We start from the raw sequence: 14,140 nt of genomic DNA on the forward strand, positions 1-14,140 counted from the left end.
TAGCACCCTCTCAAAGCTTCCAGGGGGGAAATGGGTTATCAGGCTACCATGGCATGTGTTAACCTGTAATGTGCAGTTTGGCCCTCAAAGTAGCTTCTGGTGCTACTTTGTCTCGACACAGATCTGTGTCCCAAGACCCATGGCACCACCACTTTGGAATGATGCTTCTAGATGACCTGTTTCTTGAGCGTTTAATCTGAATGCCTACCTATACCTGATTTAGCTGGAGGGCTTCCCTACCTAAAAACAGCATCAATAGATGGCAGTAATAGAGATAGGTTAGGCCAAAATAGCTTTGTGCACCAGTATATCAAGTAACTTTCACACAAGTCAGTGTGTGCTTGCACTGACCGCTGAAGGGAGCTGTGCATTGTGAGGGAGCATCTGCACTTCCTGGCTCAACAGCCTCCATGCAAAGAAGTTACTCTCTTGATGGCGACAACCTCACATGTAATCACCTAGTTCTACAGGGTGGACTTCACATCCCTGAGAATGGTATAAATCAAAGTTTAATCTCTCAACAGAAGGAGATTGTGCATGTCCACCCCAAATTTCTGTGGATTACCCTGTACTGGTTGTTCTTCAGATTTCTAAATGACAGCTGTTGTATCCTGGTCACACTTCAATTTTTTTCTATCCAGCCACGAATGAGTGCAAGAAAGGGGGTGGGGGAATCAGAAAGTGGGCAATAATTAGTTTTTGTATTTCCAGTTAAGGAATCATGTATCTATTGGAATTAGAAACAGACATTTAAGAACACTGCATGAAGATCCAGAAATAAGTTCCTACCACTAGAGGAACAAAGGATTTATTATTGAAAACATTACCATCTTATAATCAGGAAAGATTTGGAAGCAGGAGAGTTTTATGGGCTACATAAGTGCCTCAGTCATTGACTGATATTCGAAAGACATTTTCTTAGCGGGGAGTTTAACAGTGGAACGGTCTCCATTGGGAGGTTGTAGACTCTCCTTCCTTGGAGGTTTTAAAGCAGAGGTTGGATGGCCAACTGTCATGGATGCTTTAGCTGAGATTCCTGCATTGCAGGGGGTTGGACTGGATGACCATTGGGTCCCTTCCAACTCTACGATTCAATGATTCTACAAATACAAAACTGGTGTATGCATCTCTAGACAACCTGAAGATCTCTGAAAATGGGAGGAACTATAATGTTACCTTTGCTTATTTCTTGCACATTTGCGGACTCACGCCCAGCTGTGCAACAGTTCTGGATGGAAATGGTGAAGGAAATCAACAGGATGATAAACTATAAACATACCTTTAACCTTTTTAAAAATTTCACTTCAAAATGAATTTGTATTAACAGTACAGTATCTTTCCTAACAGCATAAAAAAAGATTATTCCTAGATACTGCTAAAAACAGAAAAGGCCCATCATTTGTAATTGACAAGGGTTTTGCAAACAGCTCCGTTGTATATAGGGAGTAAAAAATGTCATCCGAATAGGTGGTAGACAGAGAACCAATATGTAAAGAGTTGGTGACCTTTTATTTACTGAAAGCAAAGCAATCTTGTTTATAATAGCATATGTAATTTATTTTTGACAGTTTCGTTACTTGCATCAGATTCTTCTTTATTTAAGATAATCTGATTTTGTCTTTCTAAAAAAGAACGCTACCCCAAATTCATTTCCCTATCAAAAGTAAGTGAACTTTGGGGGAGGGATTTTGGTAACTTTTAAAGGTGGGATTGACAAATGTTTCATGAAACAGGAGACCTTACTATCAGTTAGAGACAGGGGTAATAGACATACGTGTTATAGCTTCTCTCGCTACTGCAGAGTTGTCCTCAGACTTCCTCTTGGAGGGCGCTGTTCCATTCACCAGGGACCTGCAAGATGCTGAGTGTTCTTGTGATGGGTTTTCTTCCTTCACATCTGTGGTCTGATTATGAGAATGAGGAGCTGAGGTTGGCAAGTTTGGAGTAGTTGGTGCTACCGCTGAATTCGGCATGGAGGAAGGGCACGTGTTTGTATCTTGGCCTGAAAGACAGGAGGAGGCAGTTCCAGCATAAGTGTTGCTTTGTGCTGATGACAGCAGGCTCACCTGATGCCTGAAGTCCTGAAAAGGAAGTATCCTCACAACAGCTCCCACCTGATTAGAGAGGATGGATAGCTCACTAAAGTTCTCTCTCTCTCTCTCTCTCTCTCTCTCTCTCTCTCTCTCTCTCTCACACACACACACACACACACACACACACTCCACTTATCCATTCAGACCTACAAATCTCAGTTTACTAAGCAGAGGTACCTACAAGGTAGTGTTGTGCTGAAACCTGTCCTCCAATGTTTTCTTACCCTGCAAAAGAGGGTTATTTTTCTGACTAATTTGCAGGATGCTTTAGCATTGCAGCAGGCACAGGACTGAGCCTATTTTATTGTTGCAACATGGCCACAGAACAAAACACTAGAGCAATTTTTCAGTGCGGCACTAATATGCAGCCTGTGGCACCCCTTTATTGCAATACAACCAATGTTACTTATGTTTATTAACCATGGTTTCCTCTCACCCCCAAGGTCTGACGAGAGGTACAATGGGGGATGCCATGTCATTTCTTTTCAGACAGACCTGTAACTATCATACTTCTTTTCTAGTGGACATAACTGAGCCTGGAATCAAAAAGGAATGGGGTGGTGGACACTCCTCTTTGAAACCATCCCCATTCCTTCAAAACCATTCCACTTCCTTGCCCCCCGCCTGTCCCACTTTGATTACTTATTATATCCAAAGTGGGAAACTGATTACCAGGTTAGGAACAAACTAGGATCTTCAAACTCTGGTTCAAGATCTTGACTTGTTCCAGTCCTATTAACCAAGATTTCCCCATTTGGACACAAGAAGAGCTGGCTGGGATGAGGTCAACAGCCCTTCTAGCTCAGCACCCTGTTAGAGAAGTAGATGGCTTTGGGAAGCCCTCAAACAGGATGTGAGCACAAGAGCCTCTGCCTACCTGTGATTCCAAGAACCTAGTATCCTCAGGTCTAATGGAAAACTAGAGTTAATTAACCCCCGAAGTGCTGGATTGCAGCATGCAGAAAAGAAGAAAGGAGTGGTATGAGGTTGGAGCATGCAGGTGCAAGGCTCGTTCATATATCGACTTAATAAGCCAATATATCTATGTTTAAGCCAGGACACAGAGCTGTGATGCATTAAAAGCATAAGTTAAAATGTATTCCATTACCATATTTTTAGTACCCTGGTGGGAAGGACAAAAGGGCGACTCAAATGCGTATTAAGCACTGTGCAATGAAGAGAATAGTTAAACTGTACAAATGCATTTGTAACAGGGACTGTGAAAGAAGAAATAAGGAGTGATACTTTTCCTGCATTGTTAAGTCAGGAAAGGGGAACTTGTGGCCCTCCAGATGTTGTCATACTCCACCCCCACCAGCATGGCCAACGGTCAGGGATAATGGGACTTGTGGTTCAGCAACATCTGAAAGGCCACAGGTTCCCCAGCTGTGAATTACGAAATGCAGGGAGTCTGACCTTATGAGAGCTTCCCAAAGCCATATATGGTCTGCTGACCAACTGCCCTCTTAAGCTAATTTGCAATAAACCCTTCTGTCGGCCTGAGTTTGGCCTCAAATTGAAGAAAGAGCTCCAATGTCAGAATCTCCTTGCCATTAATGCCAAAGCACAGTCACTTACACTAAACCAGTTGTGCTCAATACTGATCTCTCATTTATTCCATCAGGAAAGAGCCAGAAATGTTCTGTGGATGAGAGACACTGGGGTGTTTACACCAGGATGCCATTGGCGTTCAGAATTAAATTTATCTCATGCACAAACCCCAATTATCAATGCCACTTTCCTTTTGGCACACAGTGCCTTTTGGTGCAACAGATGCAGCTATGGGCCCTCTGTGTTGGGGAAAGCTGCTCCTGCTGGATTTCTTGCCCAACACACACCTGTTGAAGCACAGGAACCTTGCCGGTAAGAAGGTGGAAGCCCTATTTCTGAGATCTTGACTAGTGGACAGATGGAAGGCCAAAAGGCAATACTTAAAAAGCAAGCAACATCTAGGAGTTGTTGATTTTGGCCAGGCCCATGAAATTTGCTTATTGCGCACTCAGGGGAAGCACATTCTGCTTCACTACTTGAGGCAAAGCGGGAACATGCTCCTGTCCCTGCTGCCACCTTGCCCCCTCGCTACCTCCTCATGGCCAGCACCATGCCTCTCTTCCCTGTGTAGTGCAAGAGTGTCCACAAAGTGCCAACAGTGGCACTGACTTCTTGCAATATCTTGCAAGAGATGGTGAGATCTTGCAATATCTTGCTGAAGTCTTGTGAGATCTCTTGTGCTCTGTGTATGCTGCAGATCACCTCTAATGGTATTTATCTTGTTTGTATGCATGTGAACATGGGTTTCCCCAATAGATACTAACTATAGCTTCAGCATTCCTATACACAGGGGCTTGTTTTTTTTGCCAAACTTAACCTGCTGTAAGGGGCATAGAGTATGCTCAGGCCCCCAGCTGGCCACACATCACCTCTTGGGAGGGGGAGTAGGCCCACTAGGACCTTCCTCTTTCCCCCTCCCTGCTGTTTTGCTGCTCTGCCTACCCCCTATCCTCCTTCCATGAGAGAAAGTATGGGGCTGGGGCAACAGAAGTATATAGGTGAATAAATCACAGCCCATAGAATAGGTAAATAGGCAGCAGATTGTGGGAGAAGCGGAGGGTCCAATTAGGACTTTGTCAATTTTTGTTCCTCTCCATTTCTTGTTTTTCAGGTCTTAAGCTCCATTTTCCACATCAGTTTCCGAGTTTCCTCCTCTATCTATCTTTCTATCTATCTATTCCTCATGAAAATTCATCAGCAATTTAGTGCATATTTCTCTGAATATGCATTTTTGTACATAATTTTGCCCAATATACACTTATTTGCAAAGCAATTTCCTCTAACATACAAAGCATATGTGTTATTTTCACTAATAGATATGCATCTTTATGCACACTTTAGTAGATGCATTTTTGTATACTTTAATTGAGCTGAGAGACTGCTTAGCAAAATTCTGCGAAGTGTGAGTTTTGAAGGATGGCTATGTTTCAGTATTGCTGAATTAGCTAGGTTCACCTTTAATTGAGAACTGAACCAAATTTCTCCCCCATCCCTAGATCCAATCCACACACAGTGCGATGAGCCCAATAAAACCATGTTGGCGCTCCTGTGTGTAGCCAGTTGTATAGTACAGTAGCAAAGTGTGCAAAGGAAACCTGCCTTATCTCAGCAAACCACTTGCTACAATGAAGGAATTTTATTGGGTGAATCGGGGCCTGTTCTAAGGGAATGGAATAATCACACACTAATGACCAAAGCATAGATTCACTGAAATCACACCGGGACTCAGGGTGCTGGTGGTGGGGATTGGACCTGCAAATCCTTCCTCTCCCTCTTTTTAGCATCCCTCCCCCCTTCCCGGTTCAACCACAGACCTGTTCACTCCCCCCGCCCTCAGAGCCCCTTCCTGCTCCCTCCTGGCACTCAGAATAGCAACAATTTACACACAAGACAAGCAGCTGGAGTGCAACAGCTTCGGAGGGGTGGAACCACACTTTATATAAAGTAAATTACACCTTAGGCGCAGCGAGTGAGGCCAAACACCCATAATTACACTGACGGTAACAACAAGACCTACTCTCAACCAGGCAGGGGGCTGAGGGCAGGAAGCAAGAGGCCCTTGGACCCGTTATTATACTCAATATAACAAGAGGTCCTACATGCAGGCAGACAGGGAGGAAAGGAGGCAGACTGCACATGCACGTAATTATAGTGACTGCATCATGGAGCCCTGCGTGAAAGAGAAAGGGCTGGATCCTCAGGCCATTACAGTTAACAGGCTACTTTCTATAGGCATCGGAAGGCTTCACATCAACCAAAAGGCTTGCCAGAGTTGGGGTTAGTGCCACAGCAGCAAGATGTGCTAAACACACAAGCTTGGATCCTAAGTTTAAGGAAGTGTGTAGCTTAGCCGCTGAAGACTATGGCACTCAAAACATGGTCTCCACAGAACACGTGCTCATAAGTTGTTTAAGCATATGGGATCTTTAATTGATTGCAGAGGATGAGGCATCTCACTCATGCTCAATAATTTTTCAAATTATTGCTTCATGTTTTCTATTCCAGAAGCGCATACTGGCATAAATGCAACCTTTCACATTGCTGCTTTCTGTTGTATGTACCTAGAGTAAAACAGCCACTTGAACAGTTATCAACACAGCAAGTTCTGCAGCTGGTTTCTTATGTGATTATTAGGGATGAGTCATAGCTCACTTGCAGATGTTGCAGTCATAATGACAGGTTATTAACTGCATCATTTTCACACTGGATTAGTTTTAGATGACATCACCAAACCACTGTGTGGCCCATGGATGGTCCGGGAATCAGCGTGTTTTTACATGAGTAGAATGTGTCCTTTTATTTAAAATGCGTCTCTGGTTATTTGTGGGCCTAGGAATTCATTCATTCCCCCCCCAAATATAGTCTGGCCCCCCACAAGGTCTGAGGGACAGTGGACTGGCCCCCTGCTGAAAAAGTTTGCTGACCCCTGAGAAAGAAGATTCAAGCAACATATTCACCACACAAAATTTGATGCTGTTAAGATCACTGCTTGAATGTCTTTCAAAAGCCCCAAAGTAACAGCTCTTAATCTCCAGAAAAAAAGCCTTGAAAAGAAAAAAAGAAAAGAGAAATGTCAAGGAGCCTAAAACCCTTGCAGCTAAGGAAAAGACCATGCAGGCTCATACTTTCCATGGAATATATAAGCATTAAAAGTGCATTGCACTTTTCCTGACCTGGTTCAGCTGTGCTCATTGAGCCCCACTCCAGGGAACTCTACATGGATGGTTTCTCCACAGTCTGCCTGTCAGATTAGCCCGTATGAGAAGAAGGGGCTCTCTGAAAGCCCTCTCAGAGACACACACAGCCTTGTGTCCAAAAACAGGAAGACAAATATTGGTTTGGCGTACCAGTTTTTTTCCTCCTCGGTATTGGAATTATTTTTAGACAAGCTCTCTTTCTGGAGACGCTTTATCAGCAAAGCGTCTCCTAGATTAAAGTTACAATTTCAAACAAATGTAGAAAGGTCCAAAACATTATCCAAAACAGTTTTATTATTCCAAGAGTACACACACACACACACACACACACACACACACATATATATATATACACACACACACACACATACACACACACACACACACACACACATATATATATATATACACAAAATTATTTTGTAATGCTCATTAGTAATTCTGACACCAAGACCTGCAAATTACTTCCTGCTAGAAGGGAACGCAGAGGTGCAGCAGGATAGAGAAGAGTCACATACCATGACTCTTGACTGGAAGAATTTGGTTGCATCACTGAAACGGTTTTTTTTTAATGAAGAATCTTGCTAGAATACCTGTCATAAAGCTGCAAAACTCCCAGGATTTGAAGAGATGTCATCAGGATTTTTTGAACATGGCATTGCAAAATGAGCTATGCTTTTCCTTAGATACACTCCCCCCAAAAATCCCACAAACCATGCAATTTACTCAAAAGTACTGCCTCAACACAAAGCATGACAACTGCTGTATTTTTATGTGATGGGCCCAAATATTTCACCTTGGCAAGCTTCTAAGCCTGTAGCATTATAAGCTAGTGATAGGTCAACTTTTCTCAGTTAATTTGGACTCTAATCAGCAATTGCAAGTATCGTTGCAGGAGGCTCTGGGAAAACCCAATTTTATTCTGAATGTTCTGAACTGATGTATACGTTTTTTGCACATGCATGTTACTATTCTGGAACACAAGCACATCCTTGGAGTGCTCCTTGGTAACTATAGAGTAGAAGAGTGGGGAGGCAACTCCAGCAGCAGCGGTGATGGTGCTATCACCCACTCACCAGACAGGCAGGAGATGCCACCCAAGAGAAATGTCTGTTGCTATGGTCAGACTTCAGTTTTTTCCTACTCCTATGCAGATGCAAGTGGAGACAGATCCTGGCAAGTGATTGTGCATGTGTGTGTTTAAAACCACCCCTAGCCAGACTCATGAATTGCTTCGAAGGTCACATTTCATACTGAATGCCTTGGGTACATAAACCTCTTGAAATTTTGACATTCCCAGCCCCAAGGGATTGCTCAGAAGCCAAGGTAAAGGTAAAGGGACCCCTGACCATTAGGTCCAGTCGTGGCCGACTCTGGGGTTGCGGCGCTCATCTCGCTTTATTGGCCGAGGAGGCTGGCGTACAGCTTCCAGGTCATGTGGCCAGCATGACTAAGCCGCTTCTGGCGAACCAGAGCAGCACACAGAAACACCGTTTACCTTCCCTGCTAGGTTGGCAGGAGCAGGGACCGAGCAACGGGAGCTCACCCCGTCGCGGGGATTTGAACCGCTGACCTTCTGATCAGCAAGTCCTAGGCTCTGTGGTTTAACCCACAGCGCCACCCGTGTCCCGAGAAGCCAAGGTACTGTCCTGTAAATTATATTCTCATGTTTAAAACCTCTAGTCAATTGCAGAGAAGGATGGTTTCAAGGGGTTAAACTGACTGATATCAGAGAACTGAGCAAACAGCAGCTACTGACTTACAGCACCTTTGTCTGATGACTATAGACTGCACAGCGGGGGGGGGGGGAATCTTAATAGTCTCGTTTTACATTATGAGGCAAGGACATCACTTTAATACATTTGGGCATTATAAACAGGGAAACATTGTATTCCGAAACCATTAATTCCAAACTTCAATGGCATCTCTAATGAAGATGCTGTCTAGCCAGTTTGAAGCCACAGCAGAGACTGAACTTATAATATGAGATCTGGTTGGTAGAGACTCTTGTTTCATTCTGGTACCAGCTTAGAACATCTCTATTTCCCAGGGCATTGGTGGGTGCTAGTTACCGGTACTTAGTTTAAGAGGAAAATGTTCTGCAGCTTTATGGGCAGTTTTATGATTATCTGTTAATTGCTGCATTTTTATCTGATCCATTTTGCTTTAACTTGTTAATTTTTATGCTACTGGGATCAGCTGTCTTCCACATTGACACCATCCAAGTATAAATTAAAAACATTTCTTTGGCCAGGTGTTTAGGATGCAGCTAACTTAATAAAAAATTATTGCCTGTTGCTTAAGTTTTAATTGTTAAGATAGATAATAAAACAGTAATTAAAATTTTCTATGTGTTGTATTTTATTATTATTATTATCTGTCCTGGATTCCTGTGGGAGAAAGAGCAGGATAAAAACAAAAAAAACCCCCCATAGATTATATAACCATCTTAATTGGCAAACCATGGTTAACACTTGCCCTTCAAAGCAAAGAAGAAACCATGATTTGAGGTGCGTTCTCCCATTTGTTGGGACAAACACTTACCACAGTTTGCCAGTTCAGATGCCTTTCCAAATTATGGCTAGCATTCAACAGGAAAACGAGAAGTTAGTTATTGTTCATATCTATGCCATCTTCCACCCAAAGGATCCCCACGGTGGCTCTCAAAGTTTAACACAAATACAAAATTCAAACTATAAAGTGAAATATATGAAGGTTTAAGATAGCAATCTGAAAACGCTGGCAGCATTAAGATAAATTCAACAGTGTAAATAAGTTTTGATGGATGTAATAATGGAATACTGAATGGTTTAGTTTATGTAAAATATGCAGTGATTTATGGTATACAAAATGAACCATGGAAAGAGGAGAAGGGAAGTCATTGATATTGTACGAATGTTTAAATGAGTATTTAAAATTGTAAAACAGAAGAACTAATAGAAATTATAGATGATAATGATAGATAGATAGCAATCTATCCCAATGACAACTTTTAACATAAAACGTAAAACGTGAACACATTTTTCACACACACACACACACACACACACACACACACAAACAAACAAACAGTTTTCCCCAAATGTCAAAGGAAGGGGAGTAATCTCCACACTCCTGATGTTTCCAAACACACTCTTCCATCATGTGCAAGAGAAGGAAGTTTGTGGGCCTGCAGCTTATTTCCAAATTCACTCAATCATAGTTTTAAGGAGAGTCTGAATTGAGTCTCCAATCTTTGAGTCTTATGACAGAACCCTTTTTGGGTTCTGTTTATGCTGCAACATCACATTGCTTTCATGTTCATTATTACCCACAAAACCTAGATGTCCCTGAACAGTGCTGCTGCCTGACTAATTATGCACCACAAGCATTCTGGCATTTAGCATTCCGGCAGATCATGGAATCTGAATTATGTGTTAGTTTCAACAAAACACTGTATTTTAGCACCTTTAACAATAATAGATTTATCATGGAGTAGGTTTAGTGGACCAAAGCATTGGTCTTAAACTGGTGGGTCAGGATCTATAACTCGGTTGCGACCTGGTCTTAGTTGGATAACAACAGCATTAACCTACCACCAAACGTATATGTTAAAAAAGATTAAATAGTCCCACCACCACTACATCATACTTGTTTGGGTTAGATGTGGGTCTGTGTCTGAAAAGGTTGAAGACAGATAGTCTAGAGGGCGTATTCATTTGGGTGCTGTAAAAGTGATGAAAACAGGGAGGAAACTTCCTACAAACTCAGACATCAACAGAGCTGTGCATACTCTGTAGACCCGTAATCTGGTGAACTGGGTTCGTGTCTCCACTCCTCCACATGCAGCTGCTGGGTGACCTTGGGCTAGTCACACTTCTCTGAAGTCTCTCAGCCTCACTCACCTCACAAAGTGTTTGATAAAGGGGGCTATCAAATCCAAACTCCTTTTCTTTTACTCTCTGTGATATAACTGAAAACCAAGGTAACATAAATTCTGCATGAAGAACTGAATTCTCACTCAATATATGCAAAATGCAACTTAAGTACACCTGCATATATTTGCCTGTTTTGCATAATTTATTCTGTTGCTAGTCTTGCCATTCAGGGAGTCTTTTTTCAGCTGAAGAGCAGGGTAAAAATACTTTAAATAAATGTAATAGGAAACGGTGATGCCTACTTTGTTAGTGCCATTTGTTTTATCTCACTGTTTTTGGTATGATTTGTATTACACAACGACTTCCTTTTTTCACCTATACTACTGGTCACTCTGAGTACATCAGTGTAAAAGAAGAGGTTTTATATAAGACATTACTACTACTACTAGTACTATGCAAAGCATTAGACCTCATTTCCACATAAAATCATAACAAGCCCCTTTCTGGATCCTGACATTTTACATTTTGGTCCTATCCATTTCTACTCAGGGATTATTTCCACTGCATTAAATAGGGTTTGGTTTACTTAGAATTCCAGGATGAACCAGGTGTGGTCTACTTACATTCAGGTCTACTGCTTAGCCATGAGGTCTAGAAACTCATTTAAAGAATAAAAGCCAAGATACACCTCAACCAATCCAACTCTAATATTTGTGTGTGTGTGTGTGTGTGTGTGTGTGAGAGAGAGAGAGAGAGAGAGAGAGAGAGAGAGAGAGAGAGAGAAACACATAGCCTCTGAGTACAAGCTCAGCCACATCAAAGAAGCTTTGATACTTGCAATGTTATTCAATACTTTGGTGGCAATATGATTTTATATGTGCCCATTTCCAGATTTCTGTGCCAGATGCACATTGTAATCCTAAGCATGTTTGCATGTTTATTCGGAAACAAATCCCAGTGAGTTCAATTAAACTTCCTCTCTAGTATATGTCCTTAGGCATGCTACCTCAGGATGCATTGCAAAATGAGTCATTTATTCCATGTTTGTGTAATGTGGACCTCAAATGCAGTGGACACCTCAAGGCAATGCTGTAGTAGAAGCATTGAGTGTTAGCAATTCTGAAACTTAGCACAATTTCTGCATTCACACTTTTGAATGTGTAGGAGGGAAAGGGCTGCATAGCAAAGAAAAGAAAGCAGTCAATCATTTGTGTTTGTAAGCAGGGACCTTTTGAATATGCTGCCAATGAACCTTCCCCCAGTTCATTGAGATTTTGCATCATTCTCTCAGAGAAAGGCACATATAAATAACTTTGGTTGCAGACAGAAACCCACAAATGGGAGGATGTGTTTTGGTGGCAGCTGAGTTCTGTGAATTGTCTTCAAAGCTATAATGCTTGGGGGCAGACACTTGAGCCTTATAATAGGGAGGTCAAAACTGTGGTTTCATGAGGTCGGTAGCTGCAATCCTGCATGAAATTTACACATGCCAATGTCCCATTATTTTCAAGTGACAGAAGGCTCCACTCAGCACTGTGTTAGGAGAATGCATATATGTCAACAATTGTGAAGTCTGGTGCAATAGTTTATTTTGCCACAAATGGGGCAGTAAGATACTGTATACTTCCTTTTTCTGCCAGTTGGCCACAGCGACACAAGTACCAAAGTAAATGTTTCTCCCCCTCCCTGCTAATTCCATGAAAAGAACTCTTGATACATACTGGTCTGAGCAAGATGTGTTGCATCAGGTTTTTGTCAACATGCGGGATGGGATTAACCAAACATGTGAGGTACTTCCAGATGGGCTGCTTATTTGCACAAAATTTGCTTCTCACACGTTGTTGTTGTTTAGTCATTTAGTTGTGTCCGACTCTTCATGACCCCATGGACCAGAGCACGCCAGGCACTCCTGTCTTCCACTGTCTCCCGCAGTTTGGTCAGACTCATGTTTGTAGCTTCGAGAACACTATCCAACCATCTCGTCCTCTGTCGTCCCCTTCTCCTTGTGCCCTCCATCTTTCCCAACATCAGGGTCTTTTCCAGGGAGTCTTCTCTTCTCATGAGGTGGCCAAAGTACTGGAGCCTCAGCTTCACGATCTGTCCTTCCAGTGAGCACTCAGGGCTAATTTCCTTAAGAATGGATGCGTTTGATCTTCTTGCAGTCCATGGGACTCTCAGGAGTCTCATCCAGCACCATAATTCAAAAGCATTAATTCTTCGGCGATCAGCCTTCTTTATGGTCCAGCTCTCACTTCCATACATCACTACCGGGAAAACCATGGCTTTAACTATACAGACCTTTGTTGGCAAGGTGATATCCCTGCTTTTTAAGATGCTGTCTAGGTTTGCCATCGCCTTTCTCCCAAGGAGCAGGTGTCTTTTAATTTTGTGACTGCTGTCACCATCTGCAGTGATCATGGAGCCAAGAAAGTAAAATCTCTCACACACTTCTCACACACTTGCTAGTTAAATCAACACACCACAGCATAGTCACACAAGTAACAGGTTATTGTTTTTGTTCATATGTTATGTATTTTTGTGTCTTTATATTGTAAACCGCCCTGTGATCCTTGGATGAAGGGCGGTATAGAAATTTAACAAAAACAATACTTACCATTCTAGTTTATGAGTTTGTTCTCCAAACAGCTTATTTACATTCAGTCTGAAATGAAAGCACTAGAGCATTTCAGATTCAAAGCTCTTTGGAGAAAGGGAAGTGGTGGCTGAGGCGTCCAAAAGGTAGGGTTGTACTGGCATACTGAAAGACAGACTGTGAAAGACATGCAGTTTGCCAAGTTCCCTATGGGTAAAACCTGATGTTGGATTTCTGATCTAATGGAGGCATGCGCTACTGTAAGAGAAGGGCTTTTTTGTTAATCAGTTCTTCTTTCCTGCTGCATCCCCATGTGCTATTTTCCATGCTTTTGGAGAGAGCCCCCCACCCAATAATCTAGAATGGGTTTTTTATAAGTGCAGGGAATTGCAGCAGGAAGACAGAACCAGAAAAATCATCTCTCCTCTTACATTAGCAAAAAGCTTCAGTAGACCCCACATTGCACAGCATTCTATCTTAATTTACTATATTTGAAAGAGGTCTTTGCAGTGCAACTTTAAAATGCTTTTATTTTAAATTTGGCTGAAAGCAGTAGTCCTTATTCAAAGTTACTTATTTTTAAGGACACAAATAGCGCATCAAAAAAATGGAGATGTGGTACATTCCCGCCATTCATTTGATTTCTGTGCAAATGCAGAGATGAGCTTGAAGGCTGGGAGAAAGATAAATATGGTACAGATCACCTTCAAGAGGTTTTGGAAACTGCAGACCTTTCACACAGATCGTCATGCCAAGGAAAATTATGGAGAGTCTAATTAAGGACATGCTGGTACAGTAATTGTATAACCTTCTCGGGTCAAACCAGCACAGGTTCTTCAAGGGGAAATT

At 42.2% G+C, this 14,140-nt stretch overlaps 1 protein-coding gene across 1 annotated transcript in view; it reads right to left on the minus strand.

The window, feature by feature from the left end:
• The window catches only part of MDFI (MyoD family inhibitor), a 50,957-nt gene that overhangs the window by 14,166 nt on the left and 22,651 nt on the right, over window positions 1-14,140 (minus strand). Inside the window, exon 3 of the mRNA XM_081865433.1 lies at window positions 1,775-2,002. Coding sequence (XP_081721559.1) covers window positions 1,775-2,002 — 228 coding nt within the window. The remainder of the gene's footprint in view (window positions 1-1,774; window positions 2,003-14,140) is intronic.

This window comes from Podarcis erhardii, assembly GCF_964252035.2.
Source record: "Podarcis erhardii genome assembly, chromosome: 6".
NCBI classification, from domain to species: domain Eukaryota; kingdom Metazoa; phylum Chordata; class Lepidosauria; order Squamata; family Lacertidae; genus Podarcis; species Podarcis erhardii.